A 27259-nucleotide genomic window follows, 5' to 3' on the forward strand; every position below is an offset into this window, starting at 1 on the left:
TTCAGGGCAGCCATCAAAGTGTTCACTATTGTGTACGGCTGAGGAAGGAAGAAAAAAAAGAGGGAGCTGAGGGGGGGGAAAGAAAACCTGTATCTTTGTGTGAGAAGGACTCAGCAGGAAAGTGTTTTTGTGAATTAATTTTCTTCTCTTTTCAGAGGTTGTTGCCACAGAGGGGCTCTTCTCCCTGAGCTACAGCAAGATTTTGTCCGCTTTTATACTTACCATAGCTGCCTTACATTCGACTGACACACAAGTGTGCTCCTCCAGCCGGCAAAACAGCGACACCCGGGCTTCTCCTGATGATGAGAGCCAACGTCAGACTGGTTTCCATGAATATTGATGTGGAGCATAGACTGTTTCATAGAACAGAAGGAGGCAAGATGGCTGCCCTTTAGGATTTGTTAAAGAGGCGATCCAGACAATTTGCTGGAATTTCTACAAAGTGGAGGGACATAAACAGAAGGTAAGAATGTGCTCAGTTTGTTACTCCTCTTTTGACCCGTCCGTGTCTGTAACCTTGAGAGTATTTTTCTTTCATTTTGTGGTCAGGTGAGACAGAGCAGATGTCCCTCACCGTAAAAAGCAAGAGCCAACATAATAAGGAGGGGATATTAGATAAAGCTGCTTCAACATGGCTGACAATTTTCTTTTGGTTTTGCCAGCTGAATGTGAAGGCTGCTATCTTGTTTCCTTGCTGTGCTTATTTTAAATGGATCACAGAAAAAGCTCTACAGTTTGTTCAGGAGTTTTTCTTCAGGCATAATTTAAATACCACTGTGCCTCTTCCTTTTCATCCTTAAAAACACTCTCTGGTCCAACTCGTTTAAAATAGATGCATGTTCTCATATATGAGTTTTTAGGATAGATCTACTATTCAATGAGTATGTTTTGGAAAAAAAAGATATTTATGTGTAATTAATGGCTATTACAGATAAACAATATTTTATTATTTAGTCTATCTAAAATCATTTTGTGTCAAATCTGCTGCTTTGTATGTCCTGTGTTATAAATGGTAGAGTAAAAGTCCAACCTGGACTCGTCCAGCACAGGGGGGATAGCGCCTGCACAGCAGCAGAGCAGAAATAGCTTCTGGCTTTGTGTGTATCTCTGTGAATCAGCTTTCGTTGCTTTCACCACTGAATGATACACACACACGCACACACACAGACACAAAGGCAAATCCCAAGGAGAGGCAAAAATGGGAGAACTATGGTGGTGGAAGGCAGTAAGAGAAGGTCAGACAGCGCTGAATCAAATGAAACCCAATCTTACAACACCATTAACTGAAGGACACAAATGTTAATTTTGAAGCAGAGGTTTACTTAAAAAGACTTGTCTCAGGAGAACAATAAGCAGTAAAAACACTAGAAATAAAATTTTCTGACTGCTTATGAAAGCATATTCTTATGCATTAAAAGCAGGTAAATGGGCTACTGTTTTCAGGATATTTTCCCTTATGGGCCGTTAAAAGAGGAACTGCTTTCATTGTATAAGGATATGTTTCAAATAGGAATCAGTATACATGGATAAACAGATAAACTATGCATAACTATGCAATGGTGTCACTAGACTGTACGAGATGGTTTAAAACTATGGAAATGTTTTAAACATTGTCAGCAAATATCTAATTATTTGTTAGTTTTTCCTCGAATTCACTAACGGCTTCTTGAAGATTAACATCTAAATGGTACATTTGAATAAAACTGATCTCCTACAGGGTTTGTATATTGGGGTTGTGTATTCTACTGCTTGCAGTTGTAATACAGCTGCAGTTCAGCCTTAGGTCACAGCAACATAAAAAATTGTCTGTAAGGTGGTTGACCTTTATTGTAACCCAACAGTGTAGGCTGCCAACGGGAGCAGCAATGTGCTTGACATCTGTACCATAGAAGATCTTTGTGACACACTTGGAGGTGGATGGATACAGAGGGCACTGAAGAAGAAAGAAGTGCTTTGAGTTCAAAACAAAGTCAGCTGCTTGTTGTTTCCAAGCTTTTATGAGAGTAGTTGATGACGGTTTATTACCACTATCCCCTACTGTTCCCTCATCCTCATAAATCTTTTTCCCCCTGTGGTTATCAAAATAAACAATGTGTCTTTTACCACAAAAATCATTTTGTGAGCAAGTACCTGTCTTGATTCACTACAAAGATGTAGAGCAACAAGTTTCCTTGTGGTGAACTCACCGAATCCACTTAGCAAACACGGTCACTGAGCAAGCAGTGTCAACACATGTGCCTAAGCTTGTTATATATGGTAGTATTTAAGTGTGTTGTGACTGCATAACTTCAGGTGATGGATCTGTGCATGTACATACTTGTATAAATAACAATACTCCCCTTCCCCTTTTAATAATATTGGCAATGACGTCCATTAAAAGTGTCCAACAATGGATTTTATAAGTCACATTGTTGGAATTAAACTGCTCTCAAACATTAGCAAGTGTAATTTTCTAGTCTTCATTGGCACTGAATGAACAGCTTGCAAATGCCAATTATGACCTAAAAACATTACAACCGGGATTTTTACAAGAGGAATTTTCATTTTTCTCTGCACGCCTGCTTTGACATAAATAGCTGAAAGGGCAGCAGCATTAATAGGGTTACAGGGGGCTGAGTGGGGGATGGGCCACATAGATCAATCACATGTGCAGAGCTCATCTCATCTATCTACACCTACAGATAAAGCCGCGCAGTTGGATAGTTTCTTCGTCATGGCAGTAAGCCCCTTTAAGTTACTCCTAGGGCAAAGACAATATCACCTTTGGGAAGAATGTCCAGTTGCCATAGTGCAGTACAACAATGCTGTTTGGCTACAATACCCAAGCCGTTGCCCATGCCCTCACCTTTGACCCTGTTCCGTCCAGCCCAAGTATCATTTTTCCAACCTAGGGGGTGTCTGCAGCAGAAGCGACACAGAAGCATGCTCAGTGTTGTTGGATTAGACATTTTAGAATGCACTGCTTATAGATGGCAAGACAAAATGGCGAGTACAAAGAGTTGTATTGATTGCTGCAATATTGATTTCTGTTGTCTGCCAATGGAGGGTTTGTTTTCCATGGACTTCAAGAGAATAAAAGGAAAAATCTATCTCGTGCAAATGCAAAAGAATCACTCGCAAAACTATTATTTAGACATTTGCACATAATTTAATATAAACATTACACAGAACTTAAACTTTCCAAGCTTCTGCTAAGGAAAAGAAAAGGCTATTTCATTCTTAAAACTGACCACCTTATGCATCAGACATGGCTGAAGAGTTTATGTAAAGATTTGCCTTAGTTTTACCAACTTACCTAATCTACTAGAGGTTACTTTAAGATGCACATCTGTTGTTTTTTTATTAACTTACTGTAGGCTCAAGAATATTTCAAGATAAACCTTGTGATCCTAGCCTGTGGCAGGCTTGTTAGTGAGTCTTTCATAAGAGATACAAAAGTGTGGCCGGTAATTGCTACATCACATGCGATCGTAAATGTGCACCATGGTCTTCCTCTACCATGATGTCCTGTGCCGCTATCTGAGCCAAAGCGTAATTATGGGTCGAGCATGATAAGGCCTTATTTGGGGAGTTCTTGGGCTGCAGGGAGTGTTGCTGGCTCTGTGAACATGTCTTGATGTCAGGGTTTACCTCAAGGGTGAGACAGCATGGGCAGCGACTCAAAACCTTCTGCCACGTGAGGATACGCACATGGCTTTTCTGTTTACAAACAGTATCCTTGGCATTCCATTGAGAGGAAAGCAAGCGAGGTGTTACGTAATCGCCATAAAGCAAATAGCATCCCTTCCTGCTTCTCGCCAAGCCGATCCTCCTACGCTTGGACAATCAGCTTCGGTTGTTGCTTTCGCCAGTTTAAGCCGCAAGAAGCTAAGACCCACAGTAAAAGCCCAGTTACGTTACAAGACTGTAAGCAGGTCTTTTCTCACGTTCCTTATTGGTGCTGTCCAAGGCCTAATTAACAGCAGCAGGTTAAAAGCTTAACAAGCCATTTCCCCATGTTGCGCTAAATTTGAAGGATTGTGTTTTCGTTAAAAGGAACAAGGAATTGTAATACTGGCAGATTTTTTTTCAGATTAGAAACAAAGCTAGTATTAACTCTCCACCAACAAGACCAAAGAAACAAACAAAATAAAAATCGCCCCAGTAGTTTTTCTTTCAAGATTCCCTTTGATACATAAAGTCTTAGTTTATATAGAAAACTTGCATACATCTTTTTTTTTTGACATTTGAGAATTTTACAAGAAAAAAAGCTGCAGGAGTGACAGAAAAAATTTTAATTTCCTTACACTTCCATTTTTAACAAGTTTGCTACTAAGTCTAATTAATAATGTAAACTATATTACATTATCCTATATTTTGTAACACTTAATTGTCTGAGATATCTAACCTTTTGTCAGGGATGGAAAATTAAAACCTGCATCTGCCACTCAAATGCTCAAGTCTTAGAAGCCACTGTTTTTTTCAGATGCAATTATATGCAAAATTTGAATATAATATATACTGTACATATATATAAAACTGGCAACCTGTCCAGGGTGTACCCCGCCTCTCTGAGTATCTCCAGAAATGCTGGAGATACTCACCAGCACCCCTCACGACCCCACTAGGCATAAATGTGTAAGCTAAAAGATAGATATATATATATACAATTTACCTAATCTACGTATATATATATATATACGTACGCCCTTTCAGCTATTTATATATATATATATATATATACGTATATATATATATATATATATATATATATATATATATATATATATATAGATATATATATCTATATATATATATATATATATCTATATATATATATATATATATATATATATATATATATATATATACGTATATATATATATATATATAGAGAGAGAGAGAGAGAGAGAGAGCGAGAGAGATAAACATTTATATTATTATTATATATTTGCCAAAAAAGTGTGCTCTAAAAAAAGTCAACGATAGCTGTTCTTTTGCCACTTCATACCCCCATTTTCTTTTCATGCATTGCCATTTTTTCTCTTTTCACTTCCATTTTGTGCTCATGGATTTAAATGTAACAATTTTGTTTTCTATTTTGACTGATTGGATTCTGATCGCCATTTTTACCATCCAATAAAGTTCCTTATATAAACAATACATTACTATCCCGTCACATAGTTCAATATTTTACAGTTCCCATTAAAAATTAGAGGTGTACCTTTAAGTTCATGCTTGAGGAGGTTTGTGGTTTCTAGCACCCACTTTACAGGAACATTACGTTCTCTTTTAGTTGAACTGAATTTGCAGCAGTTTAGACACAATGCTGCCCCCAACAGATAAGTTGTAGAAACTGAACACTTCTGAACTGTTCATATGTCAAGTTAATTCCTGTGATTGGTTGGTTGATGAGATTTACCCATTACTTCTTAAATTTACCGGCATTGTTTAAGTACCAGGGGCTAATTTTCGCGCCTGGTCATACATTCATTAGACAAAAACTGTTCTTTCATCATACTAAACCATACTAAAATTTGCCAAGATAAAATGTCCGTTTAATAATGGACATACTCCTTTTCAAAGTTAATGCACAATGCAGTCATGAAAGCCTGGTTTCTACTTTTTTTTTTAATGAATGGTCCTGATTGGTGTACTTTATATTAAAATGGCTCTCCAATATGAATTGTTTTGTTGGTAAACAGTCTAGGTTAGGGCCCCTTTAAACCCCTGCTGTCTACTCGGGGAGTCCAGACAGCTGATCCGGATTTTCCTTTAAAAGTATAACTTACCAGATGCCTTGCATGACATCACTAACCAGCTCTCTGGACTTGGGCTCAATATAAGGTTTCATTGACAGAATGTACAAGTGTGGCAGCTGGTGCCTTTATTTACACTTGCAGGTGGAACCGATCCAGTGGATGCTGTATCAGTTTTCTCAGTATTACATGATTGCCAGTGCCCTTTTATTTTATTTAATTATGTTTTATGTAGGGTTGAAATAGTTGTTTTCTGACAGCCCTTACACTTACATCCTGAATCACAATAACACCCGTCATTCAGAGGATTTGTGATTTCTGTTCATTGAGCGTCACGTGCCTGTCGCTCAGTGGAGGGAAAGAGGGAGCTTAGCAACAGCAGCTTAGGTCAGGCTGTTTGGAAACCAATGAGAGAAACACTACAATGTTCAATTACTTATAAACACTTGATTAAGCACTTTTTTATGGTAATTCCTGTTAATTTTACAACTCCACACTGTTTTGGTGCAATTTTAAATGTGAGAGGATTAGTGCAAAATTAGCTTTATGGGTTTGCAACACTTTTGGTAGGATCAGAAAGTACATGTGCACACAACCTATTCCTGCTTTTAACCTTTCTGGGGTAATGGTTGGTCCAGGTAAATGCTCATAAGGCTGCTGCAGCCACTGTGCATTCAGAAAGAAAGTTTCTTTGCCCAGTGCACAACTCATCACGTCGGTCAGATATATTGACTTTTGCATAGACAAAGGCAGTTTCAGGAGGAGGGGGAAGGCAGTTTGGAGGGAAAGCACTGCGAGTGACTGGGGTCAGGTCAGTGGGTTTGTACGCTCAGGAGCTCATTTCTTAAGTCTTCATGTGATGCAGTTTGAAAGCGCAAAAAAGGTTTAGTCTCTGTGTGAGACCGGATAGGTTGTGTTTTCAGGCTGTGGTAACTACACAGGACAAAAATCAAAGTCTAGAAGGTTTAAGTTAGATGTGAGCTAATGTTCAACCAAGAGTTAAACATTTTAAATTTTCTTGGAGCAAAATCGAATGAATAAAAAACTGTTCTGCTCAGGCTCATTATGGTGAATCCATACGGCCCAAATAAACACACGGAAGAAAAATCTTAACTCTGTTAAGGTAACTACAGAACTTCAGTAATATAGTAATAAATGTATGTATGTGTGTGTGTGTAATTTAAATACTTTGTAATGCTGAGCAGATCAGAGAGGTTTAAGCAGACAAAAGCAGCACATACCGCCATGACATTTACACACAAGCCGTTGTAGTTTTCTTGGAAAACTGGTTAAACACGTTTTGTCAGAAATGTACAGAGGTGGGGTTTATCCCCAGCAAAGGCAAAAGAATAGTTGACTTACTCATGGCCCAGAAAAAGGGATTCAAGTTTTGTATTCTCTAATCGTTAACTTTGACATGTTACTCAAGAGTCTGTGAGTCATCAGCCAAAACACTGACATTTAACCCAATTCTTAAAAATGTATATGTCACATTTGTGTCATCAAAAAGTTGGTATTAATACTCTTATACTTTGCAATATGTGTAGACATCTGATACAGTTCTCAAGAGGTGATATTCATTTTAATTAGGTACCAAGAGAAAGAAACTCATTAGTCATTTCCACCTTGCACATCAAAAAGTAGAAAAATTGTACAAAGCTAGCCGCATATCCCTCCTTTATCTAATAGATTTCTGTGGTTTTTATGAGTCAATCTCAAATGCTGCGTTTTGTATTTTGTGTTTTGTGATTTGTTTTTTTACCACGGCTCTTTGAACGTTACACAAAAAGGTACTCTGAGCATTTGCACTGAAATATAGTACTATATACAGTACCATTTAAATACTGCTTTTAATATCAGGATTTAAAGTGAGAAAGGGTTTTTCTCACTTTCTCCACTTACATTTTTTTAAAGGTTTTATTGGCTCTGGTGGCCTTTAGTTGAAGGTGAATTGACAGGAAAGTGGGTAATGAGAGAAGGGGGAAGACATGCAGCAAAGGTCACCAGGCCAGGAATCGAACTTGCGACATCCGCACCGGACTAAGGCCTCCATATGTGCATTATGCTTAACCCCTGCGCCACCACAGCACGCCTCTCCACTTAAATTTTACCTTAAAAGGCATTCCAACCACTGACCAACAAACTAACCCTTCTAACTATTGATTTGAACCCAGTGCTCTGTCCCATGTTTGTTTCTATGCTGTGCCACATGTATTGGAGTTTTTGTTGTAATGGATTCTTTTGATGGCAGCGAGTGTAATCTATAAACTCAAATTCTTTAGATTCCTTCTTGAGCTCCAGCAGTCACATGTTGATTGAAGTGATGGTTAAATGTCTTTCTCTCCCTTTTACCAACCATCTGCTTTTAAAATTGACCCTTTAAGGCAGTGAGCAGACTTGTACAACATACAAAGTCTGCTTGTGGTACATGTTGTAAAACAACAAGGTTCAACATTTAATGATCTTCATCTTAGACCTTTAAATGTTCAAATAGTCTGATTTTTTTAAAAGACTAGATCTTTGTTCTGCTTGTGAAACAGCAGTTTACAAACTAGGAGCAGTATGTCTATTAAACAGCAGAATATCTGAGCTGATACCCTAACTGAATAACTAGGTAATACCAGCTTATTATTAGGGATGTATTACTGTTATTTCACTGTTTATTGTTGTTGGGGGGGGGCAGTTATTAGTATAAGAGGTATTTTAATGTGTACTTAAGAAGTGGTAATGGGTATGTTTTTATGTTGGAGCAGTATTTATGTGCGTACACATATGTGTTGCCAAATAGACTGTGGCACATTTTAAACAGGTTTTTATCATTATTGGAAGAAATGCCCCAAAATATCCTTATAAAGTTTTCAGACCATATTGGCAGTCCTAAAGTGTAATATTTATTTGCTCTAAATTGCAGAGCTGTGTTGAGGTGTAATATAGGTGTAAAGTACTAAAATGTGTAGCTATTCTGCTTTTTGTTTATGTGTCAAAATCAAAACAATGACTTAATTTTACAGATAACCGTTTAGATGTAATAATCACAAGGTTGTATATTATATTGTATTTTAGCAGCAATAGGAATTAATTGTTAATCTCCAGTGTAATAAAAGCCTTTAGAAAATGTTATGCCTTTTGTATGTATAACATAGTGACACCTCGAATTTTACTTGTATTGGATGGGCTGTACTGATGTGACATTTTGTTGTGCTTCTGTACAAGAAAGGCATTCTTCTTATCATTCTGAATTTCAGTTTTACTTAAGGTTAGCTTACTAGTTGAACTTGATGTTTATTTGTGATCTACTGGTATTCAACTATTTCTTTTAGTATTTGGTGGTTGGATAGTCTTTGTCTAGAAAGTTTATTGTTTAAAATGTGACCGAACTACAACTACAGAAGCATATGGGACAAAAAACTGTGCGAGTTTAAAGACTGAAGAGGGAACCTCCACATTTTAGCCACATCTGTCTTGCATTACACATAAAGAACAATGTCAATTGTACAGAAACCTTTCCTCATATGGAGGGGGAGGAGGCTCTCCAGGGAAGGAATTACAAACAGAAGTTTATGTCCTCTTTGTCTCTGACTAAGTCTGTTATCATTGTCGTCTGACTCAAAGGAAAATACAAAGTTACACTTAACATTTATAAAACTGTTCTTTAGTCTGATCAGGGGTAGCATGACAAGTGCAGTCTTTTTAGGGCTTTTCGTTTCATTTTAAAAATGTGCTATTGGCCCACCAGAGGTTAGTTTCTAGGGAAGTTAAATCTAACTGCAGAGTTGCCCTAGTTTTGGTCAGCAAATTAGTTGGGGGAGGACAGAACAGGAAGGACAAACAGGTTCGTTACTTCTGGCTGCCAAGTGATGCAACTATCATTACGTCACAAGCCAAAGTTTACGCCAGAGCAGATAGCTGAGGTGCGCTAAAGAGAACTGCCATGTTGTTGTGCAATCCAAAGACAATCCCCTCCCCCACACAGAAGGCTGTGCAGCAACTTCTGTTGTTATTAATGGAAGTCACGTGTATAACTGAACATCCAGCTTCATATGTTCAGGTAATAACCTTCATATGCATCTGCTTCTGAGTGGAAACAAATACAAAAGAGCTGTCTTCCACTGTAAAAAAATGTTTATAGTTGAATGCAAAAAGAAAAACATGCACCAAAAACCTTTCAGCAATCAAACTTTTCATATAAATAGTCTATAAGGTACAGCACCTAATGATAATTTTTTATTTTACTAAACATTAGAGGCACATTTTAGTAACAAAATATACAGTAAATGAATTCCAAGGGATACATCAAGGTGGTTTAGAGATTTCACAGTTAGCAAATGTTAATCACATTGTGTTGATTTGTGCAATATTTAAAGTAATAAACAATATGTAGGGTTTAGAAAGGTTTGTTCTGAAATGTTTCTGTCTTGTGAAATACCAAAGAAAACAATGTTTAACTTTGATCCTGAGCACATTGCAAAGGAGTTCATGCCCCTTGAACTATTTCAGATGTTTTCACATTTAATATTCAGGTCCTGTTGGGATTTTATGTGATAGACCAACACCAAGCAGTGTGTAATTGTGTGTAATGCAATACATGGTCTTTAGCATTTTTTAAAAATGCTCTTATTTGCATTTTTTATTTATTTTTGTCCTCGTAGCACTTTCTTCCTCATGTTTGCTGTGTACCCTATATGAATTGTGGTGTACTGTTGTTGGGGACTTCTGTAGCTGATTGATGCTTTCTTTGCCTGGCCTCTCAGTTAGGGTGAACTGGCACATTTTTATACATCTGCAGATACTCTTTACATTTACATATTTTGGATTAACCATTCATATGAGTTTAGGGATTTTGATTTACAATCTGAACCTAATTTAAACTTCTGAACAGATTTCTTTCTGGCATGTCTGCTATGTTCTTTGGTGTTCATGAGGTTGTTTATTGTCTAATCTTCTCCAACAAACCTCTGATGCTTTCATGGAACAGCTGCATTTATACAAAGATAAATACGGTACACATGGGTCAACTCTTCTCTAAATAGCTAAGTCCTTAAGACAGTTGGTTGCAGTGAGTTTGATTTAGGAGTATCAGATATAACGCAAATGCATGGCACACTTCTTAGATTTTCATTTGTAAAATTGCTGTACGGCTTTTATTCCTCTTCGTTATTTTATTGTGAGTCAATTACATAAAATCCCACTAAAACACATTGTCAGAATGCAACTGAACACAGGTCAGAACAAACTGTTCCATTTAGTTGTTGTTTTTTTTGTCCTAGATTCATTCAGTTTTATGCAGTACAACTTTACCCAGACCTAGCAAAAATTTACTTTGCCTTTAATTTGGTTTTACTTGAAGCAACATCCAAGGAGAAAGGCGATATGCAGACAGAGGAATCTTTTGTGTCTTCATCAGGGTCATATGTTGAGAGGAATAGAGAAGAAAATAGAGATAGCAGATGTAAAACCAAGCATGTGAGAGACACAGCATGAGTGTGCCATGTGACAAAAATCACAAGCATAAGTTGCCTGATCAAAAGACCCTGTACTATGCAAACCATAAATGGGCATGAGTACAGTTGAGCCTGTTCAGCATTTGAGCTAACACTAACAACACACTCAGCTAGCATATTAATAACAAAACACTTAGCTAGCATATTGGTTCTGAATTATGTTATGAATTCTGAATTTATTTTTACTGTATCAGCTATTTCTAATTACTCTTTCCAGTGCAGTCAGTCCCTCTCTCTGCACAAGCAAGCTATACATCATGAACTGTCATCATGCAATCTGCCTACAATGCAATAATCAAGCGGTGCATTAAAACAAGCAGTGAAAGAGTTGTTCTCTCTTTGGCAAAACTTCAAATCTTTGTAAAAGATAATTGCAAAAACAGAACTTATTATCTTGATCTTTAAAAGACAAATAATCATCGGAAATTAATCATGTCTTTTTTTTATCATTTGTTTTCACACAGTCAACTAGCTTGTAGGGTGGTGACTATTCTTCCAGAGGTCATTAGGTTTGTGGAGCAGCAGCTCGAGCTGATTGTTTACCATGGGGACACTAAAACAGTGCTATCCAAGTCATCTGACCTAATTACGCAAGCAAAGGACTGCTAAGGATAAGATATCACTGTTAGTTCTTCTCCATGCTGTCAGAATAAACAAGGTACACTGACTTTTGGTGTAATATGCTATTTGGCAAGCCTCATATTGAAAATATACTCAATCCGTTTTCTTGTTTTTTGTTTGTTATTGTGTTATGGTAAAATTATTATTTATTATTATTATTTATTTTCAACAGAGGGAAAATTATAGGATTGTGTCAGTTAAATACAGTATGTTGATGAACTGATAATAGTGGCATAAAAGTTATAATAGTGTTAAAAAAAGCACATTTATATAAGTAATTTGGCTTCTCGTTGCGCTGAACCCTTCAAAAATGTATAGTCTTTAGACTTTGTACATGTTTCATTTTCTTATCTTTTAAACAGGAAAATACAACCAGGCCCTCTCACCAAAGGAAATTTGTACTTGACATTATGGCCTATTCTTAAAACTACTGAACAAAACACTAGTGTGACTTGGCAAGTGCATGTGTATTTGATTTACAAGTCTGCCCAAGATCTACCTTTCTTTTAGCTTTGGCAGCAGATTTTATTTATCTTTTAACATAGAGGTGAACTTTTAATATATACATGTGAGTATAATGTCATTAAAATCAATTTTATTTTGTTTTACTTCACAATATCGGTGAGTAGATGATAAGTTGGCAAGACAAAGCTTGAAAATTCAGGGGACAAAAATCCACTTTTAAACACAATCATTGGTTTGTGCCTGACATTACAACCTAAATAGCTACAGGCTCCTAAACATACATTTAACATTTATTTTTAAAATATTCAATATTTCTATGCATGTTCTATATTTTCTTCTATTTTTCTAAACTGAATATGACTGAAGAAACTTTTTTTTTTCTTTTTTGCCGTAAGAGTTTTTTAAGCGTAGCTGCCTTAAGGTCTGAACTTGAAAGTGCAGGGACCTGAGCCTCCAAGCAGCTGTTGGAATGATGAATGTCACATAGGGCTGCCAAGTAACAGCAAACAGACTACAAATGCTGTGACAGGCCTCAAATCTCACAAGCACTTTCTTTGGGAGGACAAAACAGTTTGAATATGAGTTCAGTCCAAGGCAAATCACACAGCAGAAAGGGAACAGATGTTCCATTTTAAATATTTATTGCACACATTGTGTCATGTAATAATAAAAACAAGGTAAACAGAATGATTAAAAATTTTTGCTTATGTTTTTCATCATAGCATTCTTATTGATCACAGCTTATTTCAGTGAGATGCCAAAGAAAGCGCTCAAGTGACAGAGGTTTTCTATGGCGGCACCATTATAAAATAATGCAGTGTTGCCCCACCCCACCTGGTGCTGCACACTGGCATTTAGCTGGATGAAAGAAAACTACAAGAAAGACAAATTCATCTGTTTGCAAACATTTGACTAAAAGGAATTAGATAGTAATATACAATTTATTTGTATAAATTCCGTGATTTAAAAAAATGTTTACTTAAGCTTTTAGTGTGAGTCCATGCCTAGCCTTAGGGTGTATATTAGCAACATCATATTTTAACCTGAGCCTTTGAATGGAGCAAACAATATGCTTCTAACCAAAAATATGGATGCCTGTCTTCAGTGCATTGGTATATAAACAGACTATTAAGTTGTCAGCAAAAAAAGTCTTTTAAGTGTTAAAGCTATTTCTTACTAGTTTAACATACAACTTTTCTAGTTTCAAGAGGTGTTCACCATGTAGTTTGCATGTAATGATTTGCCATCATATTGGCAGAGAAAGACAATCTCGATAAACATCTATCATCTCACTATGAATTATTTCAATTCTAAATTTCTGACAGCTGACTAACATGACACAGCTGTTACGACCGTAATTCAGACTTGGCATAATCACATCAAAAGACGAAACATTTCACTCCATCTGACCGCAGAGTATTTCTACTGAATATTCAAGATGCTTTACTGACCATTTCAAATGTTTATTACTAAATATGTTGATGCAAATAAAAGTTGTGGACAACCTAAAGTGTGTTGCTGTTCACACTTTAGGTTAGCAGGTGTCACTTTTAATCATCACAATTTGTTGCTTAAAATGTTTCGGTATATTTTATTTTATTATTGGATGCACAATCTGTGAAACTGTGGCACAGCTTTACAAAGGCAGGTTACTGAGGTCAGTCTTCATTTTAAATTTTTCTCTAAATAACCCTTCTGATTTAGTTTTTTTCTTTAACTTTTTATTAATAAGCTCATTTTCTACTCTGGACTTTGTACAATGCAATGTGACTGACTAGTTCTAGGTTAAAAAAAAACTGTGCAAAACTGTGTAGAAAGGTTGATGATTGTCTAGGTTAGATATTAGACTGAACAGGAAGAAAAAGATAAATGGCAACATAAGTAGAGAAGAATCTGACATGTAATTATAGGGTAGAGGTGAAGGCGGACAGAGAGGGAGATAAACAATAGCACAGAAACAAAGAAACTGACTTCTGGTGCTGGAACAAAATCTTACTGGAGAGTTCAGTTTGTGAATAGTAATTCAAACTGCAGTTCAGTGTTTATTACTATTAGAAAGCCAAATTAGAGTAAAGCACATATGACCTATAGGAAACATCCAATGTTGCCATTTCATCAGTATATCTTTGGCTTAGTTTACTGTGTTACTTGTAGAGCAAAAATACATCACACTGTCAATTATGTAAGTATTAAGCACTGCTGTAAATTTGGGTTTAAATCACAGCATGGTAGCTGTGTGTGTTTGTATATCTGTATAAAGCCCAGATAGACGCACACACAGCTGGGATTTCTTGGCTTTGTTCTGGGTTTGCAAAGATTTTTTCTTCTTGGTCTACATGGGCGTCTCTAACAGTGACGAGCTGCTTGGATTCTTTGGTGCTTTGTAAAACACGGAGCGTGCCATAGGAACGGAGCTGCCCTGAAAGCAGCTTGACACTGGCGTTCATGTCCTGACAGAGTTGCTGATTAACATACAAAACAAAGGGAGATCTACATGGGGTAGGGAAGTAGAATTTACTCACTTTGCTGTGTTGCTGCAACAATATTTTCCTAAATTCCAGCATTTATTTGTAGAAATGTATCCATAGTATAAATAACAGAAATGCAGTGTTTCATACCTTAAAAAAATCTAATTCATTTTTTAATAAGATAAACTTTGTTGTCCCAAAGGAAATTTGTCTTGGGTCCAGACACCGGCTGCTGCATAGCCCAAAATCCATAACCATCACATTATATTCAACCTAAACACATTAATAATGTTTTAAATTGGGTAGAGTTCATAAATTAATGTTAGGATAATAAACCTTTACTTTCATTCCCAGATTTCATGCATTTTCTGTTGGATTCAGGTGATTATCTGATCAGTTCCCCATGCTGTATGGACTGGCTATCATATTTTCAGACACATTTTCCAGTGGTTTATTGATATTTTCAGGAGATATACAAGCCAAGCAGCATAATATGTTAAATTGCAGTCATCATCACATATCAATATGTGAAACATCACAAATGCGCAGAGCTGTTGGATGGAATATTTCATAAAGTTTTGTATTTCAAGTGTCATACACTCTGTGTGCCAATAGTATGTTTTGCCAGTGTTACTAATATTGTACAGCCCTAATATATAAGCTGAAATCTTTGAGACTATGTCAACATAGACTATGTCAATGCCAAAAGACATATTCTCTCTAGCGTGTCTTGGGCAGTCCCCTGGAACCTCCTTCCAAAAAGACGTGCCCAAAAACACTGGAAATGAGGCCCAAGCCAACTCAGCTGACTCGAAGTTCTACTCCTACACTCTCCTCTGTAGGGTGAGAAGCTGACTGGTCGAGCTTCTCGCCCTATCTCTAAATACCTGAAAATGATGTGTAAATTATGTGTTTAACATTGACTGAAAATGATCAATGCGCAATGTTCTTTGGTGTGCCTGCATTGAAGATTGTTTCTATGTTTTCATCTGAAAAATATTCAAAGTAACCTTTTCATGCTGTCTTTCTACTCTGCAGGTGGGAAAAAGGGCAGCCTGATGTATGGGCTCTGAGCAGGACAGATGGAAACAGAAGAGGCCAAACATGAGGCGGAAGAAAGTTTAATGTTGGGACAGTTCGGAACATCTCACCATCATTCTCACAAATTCCAGAATGGAGCTCGGTGTTCACAGGAGGATTCTGTGCAGATCAGCGACAGTGAAAGCTGGATTACTGGTGCGGTACATTATGAACCCAGCAAAGCTGCTGGCTCCATGAAGAGATACAGAGAGAACTGCAACATTCCTGCTTCCGAACAAGCATTGTTCCAATCGGGATTCTTCAAGATGAACGGAGACTTAATGAATGGAGAGTTGAAGCATGGATTCGCAGAGCAGTCCTTAGCAGTCCACCAAACTAAGAAAATAAAAGTAGATGGTGACATGAAAGAAAACGGTGACTCAAGCCGTAATTTTGTGAAAAACCTCTCTGAGTTGACAAAGAAAACTGAAATGGAACAGACTTCTGCTCAGACTGATATTAATTTTGATATAAGAAACTGTCGCATACCTAACAGGGATATTTTCAGCCGACCACGAAATAAGTCTGTTCCAAATGGTGCTGTATCATCTTCCTCAACCATAGAAAGTACTCCCGGTGATCTGTTGGAAAAAACCTTGTCTCAGTATTATCCTGAGCAAGTTTCTATTGCAACACAAGCATCTGGATCACAGCTGGATACTGTCAATGACTCACTCGCCACACGCTCAGTTGGTGAAGGTGCTCAACCTCCTGCTGTAACCTCAGGGCTGTCAGAGTCACAGCACCAGCAGCCACCTGCAACATCCGCAGAAGGTGTTAACAGCTACAACTCTGGCAACTATTTAGTAAATGGATATTCTAGTAACTTTGGAGTAAATCAACAGCAACAGCTTTCATCTTGCTCTGGTCAAGAGATAGTTCTGGGGGCACAACAGCATCCCAGTGGGGCACAATGTTTTCCAGATAACACAAACCCTCAAGGTAAATATACAAAAACCCAGCAGGAATACAACCCAAGGTCATTTCTGAACCACAATAACCCCTCGCAGGCTGCAGAGGCAGGTGGATATGGATCTCTTCTTATTACTGGTGCAAATGAGAACAGCCAAAATGACAATGGAGCTGGTCTGTATCATGACACCAGCATGGGACTCCAGTATGGGACTCAAGGTCAGAATTTTCAGGATAACTCTGGGCGACAGCATCAACCTGATGGTCAAATGGGAAACAGCCTCCAGCAGAGCAGTAACTCTGTGTCAGTAAACGGTGTGGAGGATACACATCAACAGAGAGTCAACATTTCATGTTCCACTCCCAGCCAAACTAATTGGATAGAAAGGAATCTTTCACATTCCCAGCAGCAGCCAACGCAGTGCACAGCATCCCAGGCAAAAGAGCAAGAGCTGTGGAGAGCTAAGCCTCAGTCAGAACAGCAGACCACCAGCCCCCCAGTTCAAAACCAGATACTGGAGCCAAACCAAGTGCAAAGGTACAGCGAAACGCAGACACAAGGGCTTTTTACAGACACCAGCCGAGGGTCTAACAGCTCGCTTCAAAAACAGCCAGACTGCCTACCTGCTCACATGCAATGTGCTTCAGTTCAGCACAACACTGCCCCTGAGTGGCAGCAGTCCAACTCTAAAGCACCTCAGATGCAGCAACATTTACTCCAGAAAATGCCTGAGACAAAAAACTTCCCTCAGAATCAACAATCTAACTGCTACCTCTCCCCAATGGAATCAGAGCACTTTCACGAGGACAAAGACTTGCAGGAGATATTGTCAGTAGAGTTTTTAACAACACAACAGCAGCACTGTCATCTTCAACGCCCGCTGTCCCACCCACCACAGTTTGAAGCCCAGCAGCTCAAATCTCCTACCTACCGACCTCGCAGCCAGCCTCCACCAGGCCAACACCAGCTTCAACCAGATCAGCCTTTCAGTAACGACCATCAACACACTGACCAATCAGCATTCGCCTACAATAACACAGAGATGCAACAACTACAACATCAAAGACAGTGTCTTGAAAACTCAGGCAGCCAAAACCTCAAACAGTTTCAACCACAGCAGCCTAACAACCACTGCCATGAGCCCAACCAGGTGGACTTAGCCCAGACTTCTTCACAGTCACAACCTCACCTACCACAGGGTCTGTTCAGCCAACAGTCAGGAACACGGATGTATCCCAAAGCTGAGGAGCAGACGAGGGCTTCTTGCACTCAGTTCCAAACTGGACCTCGACTACCTCTGGGACCAGCAGGTCCCCATGTTGACTTTCAGAGGCATGCGGCTCTTCGCATGCGTCTATTACAAAGGCAGGAACGCCATGGCCCTTCTCAACTCCCTCGAAGCCCAGTTGACTCCAAACAAAACCTTGGAGCTGTAAAACTGGAAAACAGCCCCAGATTCGAGCTGCCCACCTCATGGCAGCAGGAACAGCCGTTTATGGCCCGTGATGCAGGGATGGGTGGGGTCAAGATCAAGACTGAAAGTCAACAATCACTATGTGTTCAAGACAAGAAACCAGGGAACATTCTTGCCTCTATGGAACAAAGCTTGAGGCAGTACAAGCTCTCAAATCTATTCGAGAAGAAACCTCTTGTTAATTCATCAAATAAAGTCAAAGTGGAATCCTCAGGGGCTGTCACCATACTATCAACAAACATGGATATGAGTGGGACAGACTCAACGCCCACAGCAGCTTCTGTTCTGAAAAATACCCTGTTCTCCACTCCCAAGAAGGAACAACTCCTTAAAAATTTCATAGATTCCCCCATGAAGTTGTTAGATACCCCAGTAAAGAATCTTCTGGATACCCCCATGAAAACTCAATATGAGATCGCATCATGCCACTGTGTTGGTAAGTCTCATCCTGTGGGTGATGAAATGTGATCAATGGTTTAGGTTGTAAATCTTAACATTTTATGCCTTATTTAATTTAGATCAAATCATTGAGAAGGATGAAGGTCCATATTACACTCATTTGGGCTCAGCACCTACTGTCGCTGGCATTCGAGAGCTGATGGAGAAAAGGTAATCCACAAATTAAAAGAGCATTAGAGGAAAGCTGACAATATTTTACAACTTCTGTTTGGTTTTTCTTAACGTTTTATTATGTTTTGAAGGTCTGGCATCACTGGACCAGCCATCAGGATTGAGAAAGTAATTTACACCGGCAAGGAGGGGAAAAGTACACAAGGATGCCCCATAGCCAAATGGGTCTGAAGATATTTTTTTGTATTTTATTTGTAATCTGATAATTTGGCTGCAATTAAATATTTCTGTGATACCTGTGTGTGCTCTGTTTCAGGTGATTCGGCGAGCAAGTGTAGAGGAAAAGCTACTGGTTTTGGTGCGTGAGCGTACTGGTCACAGATGTGACACTGCCTGCATCATAATTGTAATTCTGGTCTGGGAAGGCATCCAGCCCAGCTTGGCTGACCGCCTCTACCTCGAGCTGAGTGAAACTCTAACAAAACATGGAGCTCATACACAGAGACGCTGTGCTTTCAATGAGGAGTAAGTTACAGCATTGCAGTACTCAGAAGTGTCTTATAATTAAATCCATGTCATACTGCATTGATGCAATAATTGATGCAAAATGAACCTCAATGTTTTGAGCACATATACAGTACAGTACATGAACATACTGTACTGCTGATCCTTTTGTTTATATTATATTAAAATTTTCTGACAAACTAAATCTTGGGTTTTCATTGGCTGCAAGTCATCTAAATTAAAGAAATAAATGCTTGAATACATCACTGTTTAATGAGTCCATATATATATATATTTTCTAACCTGATTATTTAAATAAAATAACTTCTTCATATTTAGTTGTTTTGAATACTTAAATATTAGAAATGCGTTATGTTCAAGTTATACGCCCACAGTGTAAATCTATTCAGTTATTCAAAGTACTTTAGCTAAGTTTGTTTTGTCAACTCTCTCTAGTTGGTTTAACACAGAGATATGTTACCTGTACACTTTCAGGAGGACCTGTGCATGCCAGGGCTTTAATCCTGAAGCCAGCGGTGCATCTTTCTCTTTTGGCTGCTCTTGGAGCATGTACTATAATGGCTGCAAGTTTGCCCGAAGCAAAATCCCAAGGAAGTTTAAGCTACTAGGAGATGATGTCAGAGAGGTACTTAATACAAATTATGTTGAGGATCATGGCTGTAGCCAAATTAAAAGCACTTATATTTAACTTGATGTTAATAACTTGATGTTAAACATTCTGTTTTTTTAGGAAGAGAATATTGAGAAAAGTTTTCAGAATTTGGCAACATTACTGGCTCCTTTGTATAAAATTATGGCCCCTGAAGCCTATGGAAACCAGGTGAGTATATCTTGGTATTATAAAACCTTAATACATCAAATAATTTCCTATTTATCTACTAAAATAATATACACATTAATAAAAGACATAGTTGATCCTGAGATCAAATAAGCAAAAGCTAGGAGGCTTTTAAATTATTATTAGACCATCATTTCAAAGTAATGTTGTGAAATTTGTACTTTCTGACTTTAATGAGGGCACTTAGTAAAATAAGGAGTTGCAAAAACATCTTAATATGACCATAACATTTATCATTTACAAGATTTTTTTTCACTATGTGTCTTAAAAAGGATCATATTTGATAATAGCGTGACAGAATCTACACGTCTGAAGGATTGTGTGTGAAAATGATCTGCACAAAGAAAACACCATTAGACATAGATTAGACAGATTAGACAGTTCTTACATTTCTGGCAGGGTTTTTGTAAGGTTTTGAGTTTTTGTATTTCCTCTTGGTATTGTCCATAGGTAGAACATGAACACAGGGCCCCAGATTGTCGCTTGGGGATCAAGGAGGGACGACCTTTCTCCGGAGTGACTGCATGTTTGGATTTTTGTGCCCATGCTCATAGAGACCTCCACAACATGCAGGGAGGAAGCACTGTGGTAAGCGTGGGAACATAGGAAACATGTTTTTACACTCCCTTGTCAAAGTATTCATGCTCCCATAGTATTGTCATATCTTCTCTTGTTGCAACTATAAATCTAAATATTTTTATTGGGATTTTTGTTAATAGGTCAACACATAGTTGGGGATAATTGTAAAATAGAAAGAACATTTTTCTCAATTTCCAATTTTTTTTCAAATGAAATTCTGAGATACCAAATAACCCTGAATAATATCCATAGTATAGATAAAAGAAATGTAATCTATATAATATGTAATGTGCACCTCTATGTAATCCATATGTAACTTATTACATTTATGTAACTTATTCTGGCATGTACCTTTTTTCCCAGGTGTGCACATTAACGAGGGAGGATAATCGAGATATCGGAAAGATACCAGAAGATGAGCAGCTCCACGTCTTACCTCTTTACAAGGCTTCTAGCACTGACGAGTTTGGCAGTGAGGAGGGCCAGCAGGAAAAAATAAAATCAGGGGCCATTCAAGTCCTCAGTGCCTTCCGTCGTCAGGTGCGCATGCTTGCAGAGCCTGCCAAGTCTTGCCGGCAGAAGAAACTGGATGCTAGAAAAGCGGCTGCCAACAAGAATGCCATGCTGGAAAGCTCAAATGATAAGGCAGAAAAGGCCCTTTTGGCCAAGTCAAAGGCTGGCACTTATGAGAACACTGTCCAGAGCACTCCATTTACAGGTAGAGAAACATTTTATAAAGACTTTTTTGGGAAACTCCCATTTTAAAATATGGCTCAGTGATATGACCTAAAATTCATTTTTGATTTATGTGAGCTTTACTGCGATATGCAATTGATATTGTGATATTAAAATTGTGCTCCTAACCACTGTATTCATGCCCCACTCTGTGTTGTAGTGGTGTTCCCAGACTCACCCTCATCTTTAAAGTCAACAGGATAAAAACAAACCTTACACCTGTACCTGCATATAATCATTTAGTAGAAGCAACTTTCAATCATTCCAACTCCAAACCAAGAGTTTGTCTCAAAGTGAAAACAGTAGATTAGACTGGCAAATGAACTTAACAAAAACAACCAATAACCACTATTTTATGCTCTCTAAGGGGTCAAATACTTTTTTCACAGCACTATCTACTTAATGAAAAAACTGATTGGTAAAACGTGACATGAAATCAATTTGTTTTCATAAGTTTTTTCTTCTTTGGTCTTTTGTTTTCTAGGTGCTGTGGGAGCCCCCCTTCAGTCAGGTCACCCATCATATCCCCTCGGGGTTATGCCACAGCAAATTCAGCAACCACAGGCCATGTGCCCCCCTTACCCTTCCTCACCAAACACTGCTCTCCCAAGGTTCTCTAACAGTCCTGGCTCTTTTCCAGGCTCTCCAAAGCCAGGAAGCATGTACCTTGCTCAGCCATCAACACCTGCCAACCATTTCCTCTCTTCACTTCCAAACTCATACATGAATGGGCCAAATCGTCCACAACCAGGTCACCAATGTAACGGAGGAATGCCTGTTGAAAGTTACCATCAGTTCTATGCACCAAACCAAAATCAGCTGGACGCTTATCGCCAACAGCGGCCAGGGTTTTTCCCTGAGCAGCAGTATGGTGCCCAACGCTTTGAGCTCAATTATCCATCTAGGTACAGTCAACCAGGCTTCCAAGTCAATGGTTACAGTGCCATGCGTCCACCTCAGCCCATGAGACACTATGGTCCTTTTGGCAACAACAGAACCTCAGATGCCCGGTTCATTGACACCCTAACAGGAGCACCCTCTGTTCATGGTGGCATGGATTATACACTTACTGTAAGTAAAGGCAATCAGTTTGGAGAATACCCAAGTTCATACTTGCCGCAGAGTCCACACATCCCAGGCCGTGATTCCTTCCCTATGCAACTTAATACAGACGTGGCCATTCCTAATCCACAGATGCTCCCAGCTCAAATCAGCAGTGGCTGTTTAAACCCTGAAACACAGTCACGGTTGGGTCTTCTCAATGGTGGACATATAGCCTCCAATATTAAGTCAGAGCCTGGAACGCCTCAGACACCCACAATCCCCCAAAAACCAGAAATGTGGTCAGACAACGAGCACAATTTCTTGGATCCTGAGATTGGTGGTGTGGCTGTAGCTCCAAGTCATGGCTCTGTACTCATTGAGTGTGCAAAACGAGAGCTACATGCCACAACACCCCTCAAAAACCCAGACCGCAACCACCCAACACGCATTTCCCTTGTCTTCTACCAGCACAAGAATCTGAATGAGGCAAAGCATGGGCTGGCCATGTGGGAAGCTAAGATGGCAGAAAAGGCTCGCGAGAAAGAGGAAGATGCAGAGAGGAATGGCGGGGAAGGGACTCCGAGCAAGAGCAGCAAGAAAGGGGGTAAGCGGGAGCATTCAGAGTCTTCAGAGACTACAGGAGAACCTCCATACAAGCGTTTCATAAAGGCACTAATGGAAGGATCATCATCATCGTTCACAACTAATACTCACGTCATCACAACTCCATATGCATTCACCAAGGTCACAGGGCCTTACAGTCAGTTTGTGTAGAAAACAACCTCTAAGGAACTTGAAGGTGCTGCAACCCAAACCACATGCATCAAATCACTATCGGCAACCATGTGATGGAAAAACAAATGGGCTACGTTTCTCAACTCTCACACAACCGAGCTTTACTAGTTGATCCTACTGAGGTAACTATTGCAATACCAGAAAAACAGTGGTGCTTTCAGTCTAACACACAAGGAACTTTTTCAGCTGGAAACAAAGTTTCTCTTAATGGTGGCTTTATTTTTCTTACAAAATTTCTAATATTTGCATAAAACACTGACTTTCAAAAGTCTAAGACTCACGGTGCTGAAAAGTATGCTTATCACCACTTTCAAATGCCTTCACACTAAAACCAGAATACACTCTACAAGAGACTCACAGTTCATCTACTGGTAACTGTCTAAAATCACCCGACATCACCCATCATTTTTAAGAAGTCAGTGTTTCTAAGAGCACTTTTTAAAAAAAAATTTGAGTTTAATGTTTCAGACATTAAATTAAAAATTACAATCTGATCATGCTGTATAGCAAATATATACAGGTGCATCTCAGTGAATTAGAATACCTTTAAAAATGTAATTTATTTTAGCAATTCAGAGCAAAGCAGTTACACCCATTTAATAGGACCATTACAGAGTGGTGTATCTGAAGTGTTTATTTCTGTTGCTTTCAGTGATTATGGCTTACTGCAAATGAAAACTAATTTATTAGCTTCTTAGCTTTTCTTCATAAAAACAATCAAAAAGTTTTTTCATATTGAAATGTGGGTCTATATTAAAGTATGTCTTTGTTGAGGCTTTTTGCATAAATTTCTGCATCAGTACAGTGTTGCATTATGCTGATTACACCATGGCTCTACTGAGGTGCTTACTTAAATAACAGCCTCCAGCTTTTCTTCTTGTTTGGTGCTTCTGTTGATAATACTCCGCTGGTTGTCTAAGAGTTTTAGATCTGTGAGCATCTCCTTAAAGCTTGTCAGCAAAGGAAAGCAGGACGGGACTCGTGACTGTACTGACTTTGGACTTTATAAAACACAGTTGATCAAAACCAACAGATGACTTGGGTCCTCAAATCATCACTGAATGGAAAATTTACATTGAATCTCAAGAGTTTACTGAACATTTTCCTTCCTCTCAACTTTACATCAATTAATATTGGAGCAGTTACATAAGTAATTGTAAAAAGTCTCAAAAGATCTAATGATCATTTTAAGGTCTTAGTATTGATTGTAGCAAACCTTAAAATCTAACAGCGTGTTTGAGATTGTTAATTTGCTCTTTCCCTTATTTTTGGTTTCATGATATTCATTTTGAATAAATGTATTTATTGTGCTGTGCTTTTCGGTAATACAGCTGCACTACTTAATGTATCCATGTAATGAAGTGGTGTGTAAAAGTTTTATCTTGAGAGAAATATTTGTGCTTGTGAGGCTTTTCTTATAAACTCTTATAGATATATAGTCTTTTAAAACATGTTTCATACTTTTTGAGAACATCAGCAATATGTTTTATTATTATTTTTATTGTTATTGGAGTAGTTACAACAAAGTAGAGAAAAAAGAAATCAGGCCAAATAACTCACTGCTATCTGATACCAAGTCAGCAGTACACACCATCATTGTGTAAGCCATTTTATATCCATATCTGTTTTAAAAACCTTTTTTATTGGTCTTATGTAGAAGAAGATGAATATTATTTTATTTTTTATTTGCTGGCAGCCATAGCAATCTGAAGTAACAGAAAACTGTGCTATATGTCAGACTGTCAAAATGAATTTATGAGTTTGAATTGATATAATTCAAGTTCCCAATAATATTGTAATTTATGGAGATGCATCTGTTGTACTTAGTTCAAGTACCTGGAAAGAAAATTAACTTGTCATCTTATTGGTGCTTTTATCACTATCTGGTGTAATTTATACTGTAAAATTGAGCCATTCATGTGGTGCATTCTAAACATTTTGGGGACAAAATATATATATATATATTTTCTCTTTAGTTTTTAGCAGGTTTACTTTGCTGTTTTCTGTGACTGTTTTTATAGCTCCTTACTGTAGATTCTCCAAATATCCTGGCTTGTGAATATTGCATGTAGTTTTATGTCTGTGGTGCTCAGTAAATGTGCTTTTATACACTGAGGAACACAAAACAGGGTAAGCTCAGTGTCAGAGGGCAGCTGACTTGCTGTAGTGATTGAATTAAGATGGACAGGTGAGATTTGTACAGTAAGTTAATTACCCATATTGGACTTTTGGGATTTATGTTGTAAATTATGCCGGGTGTCATTGTGTTTCTTTAGGTTTCAACTGATTAATTTTAACAAGGTGCTATTCAACCTAGTAGAAATGTACAATGTGAAACGTTTGACGAAATGAAAAGGCTTATAAATAATGTACAGCATAAACCTGTCATATACCTCAAAACTAGCTCGGCAATAGGATTATTACATATCGGTCATTTTCTTTAGGTGCTACTTTCACAATATTAGGCCACCAAAAGGCAAAAGGAAGCTCTTGTTTTTACTTTCAGTGTGCTTTGAAAGTGTTAGTTGAACTTTAACATTACTGTAAAATCAGGGACATTTTTAACTAATTATGTGTGCATCTTTTGAAAATCTATGTTCATCAAATCGTTTTTTGTTTTTTTTTTTACAGTTAGGGACTCGTTCTGAATCCTGATTGTGTTCTTGTTTAATAGATTTCACATAAGTTCAAATGAAAAACAGATGCTATTCTGCAAAATTTCTATTTTAGCTAGTGAGAGGGTATTTTCTTCAAAATTAATCAACATATATGCACTCAGTAGACAAAAGGGAAAAATATTGACTAAGTTAAAGCAATCTGTTTGCCTTTGCTACGCAAGACCACAGCAGTAATTAATGTGACTGCACGTTTTGCGCCTGCATGTTAGTAAATTTAATTTATAACCACTGAGCAACTTAATTATTTCTTACACTTAATTATGGCAATTTAACTGAAAATCAGTCGTACTTTAACAAAAACTCTCCCCAATTCTTTCACATATTGATTACTTTGAAAGCACTTCATTTATTTTTTAGTAAAAGAAGTATGTAGTAAAAAAATTTAAATGTTTTATTTAAACAAATTGTACATGTGTTTAAAAAAAAAAAGAGATAAATTATGTTACATTGTACATAGCAAGAATTTGTATTGCAGGAGTACAACTCACTGATATTCACATTGGGCTCTTTTTATTCTGTCAAATAGACCCTTGGCTCCACATATATGACCTTTAAAATAAATTTAAAAAATAATAACTGGAGCTTTTCAAGGTGAATGAAATGAAATGACAATGGATCATCCAGGAAGTTTTACTATTTGTTTGTAAATACTACACTCACATTCACAGCAATGTTTACAGTTATAGAAGCTAGCTCAGTTCTTTAGAGGCTCTGGTTTATAATCGTTTTGTAAAACGAATCTTCATAATATTAAATAAAGAAGGTTGGATATCATTGTACAGGACCCAGCTACAGTAGCAGGTTGTCGATGAGAAAGCCGAGGCACCAGAAGCGGGTTTAAAGCATAGCCATACTTGAAGATGCTTCAGAGTGTTTCTGAGTGAGTCAACTTTACTTGAATGACTTTCCTGACTTAACCTGTATATTTTATGTGCTGAACTCAGCGAGGTTAAGCCAGCTGTTTGTACACACTTGGTCTTTTTGCAGTTAGACACTAAAAAAAGAAAAAATGAAAAAAAGGTAAAAAAAAATTTTACAAAATTTTGCCCAAGTTCTCTCGAAGTTCGGTATGCTAAAACAATAAAATGAGGTTGGCTGTTAATACTGTAAGTATTCTAATGTACTGGATGCAGTTTATTTGAAAGCTGTTAATTGTATCATTCCTGATGTTGCCGACATGTGGGTGTTCCTTTTTTTTAATAAAACTTATATTTATTTAAAGCAACTAGCTTCAC

General features: G+C 37.8%; 1 protein-coding gene across 1 annotated transcript; it reads left to right on the forward strand.

The window, feature by feature from the left end:
- tet2 (tet methylcytosine dioxygenase 2) lies at positions 1–27245 on the forward strand. Its single transcript, XM_014471807.2, has 10 exons — positions 1–463; positions 15832–18696; positions 18779–18869; positions 18962–19055; positions 19147–19355; positions 19830–19980; positions 20086–20175; positions 20644–20781; positions 21136–21490; positions 21992–27245. Exons 2-10 carry the CDS (start codon positions 15876–15878, stop codon positions 23323–23325), a joined length of 5283 nt encoding a protein of 1760 aa, XP_014327293.1. The 5' UTR covers positions 1–463; positions 15832–15875; the 3' UTR covers positions 23326–27245.
- The last annotated feature ends 14 nt before the right edge of the window (positions 27246–27259 follow it).

Source organism: Xiphophorus maculatus, chromosome 5, assembly GCF_002775205.1.
Source record: "Xiphophorus maculatus strain JP 163 A chromosome 5, X_maculatus-5.0-male, whole genome shotgun sequence".
NCBI classification, from domain to species: domain Eukaryota; kingdom Metazoa; phylum Chordata; class Actinopteri; order Cyprinodontiformes; family Poeciliidae; genus Xiphophorus; species Xiphophorus maculatus.

Bases quoted from the DNA above. Each gene is read 5' to 3' on its own strand.
- tet2 (XM_014471807.2), top strand. From the start codon at position 15,876: ATGGAAACAGAAGAGGCCAAACATGAGGCGGAAGAAAGTTTAATGTTG. The intron at 18,697-18,778 runs GTAAGTCTCATC...TATTTAATTTAG, and splicing joins CGCATCATGCCACTGTGTTG to ATCAAATCATTGAGAAGGAT. The intron at 19,981-20,085 runs GTACTTAATACA...CTGTTTTTTTAG, and splicing joins TAGGAGATGATGTCAGAGAG to GAAGAGAATATTGAGAAAAG.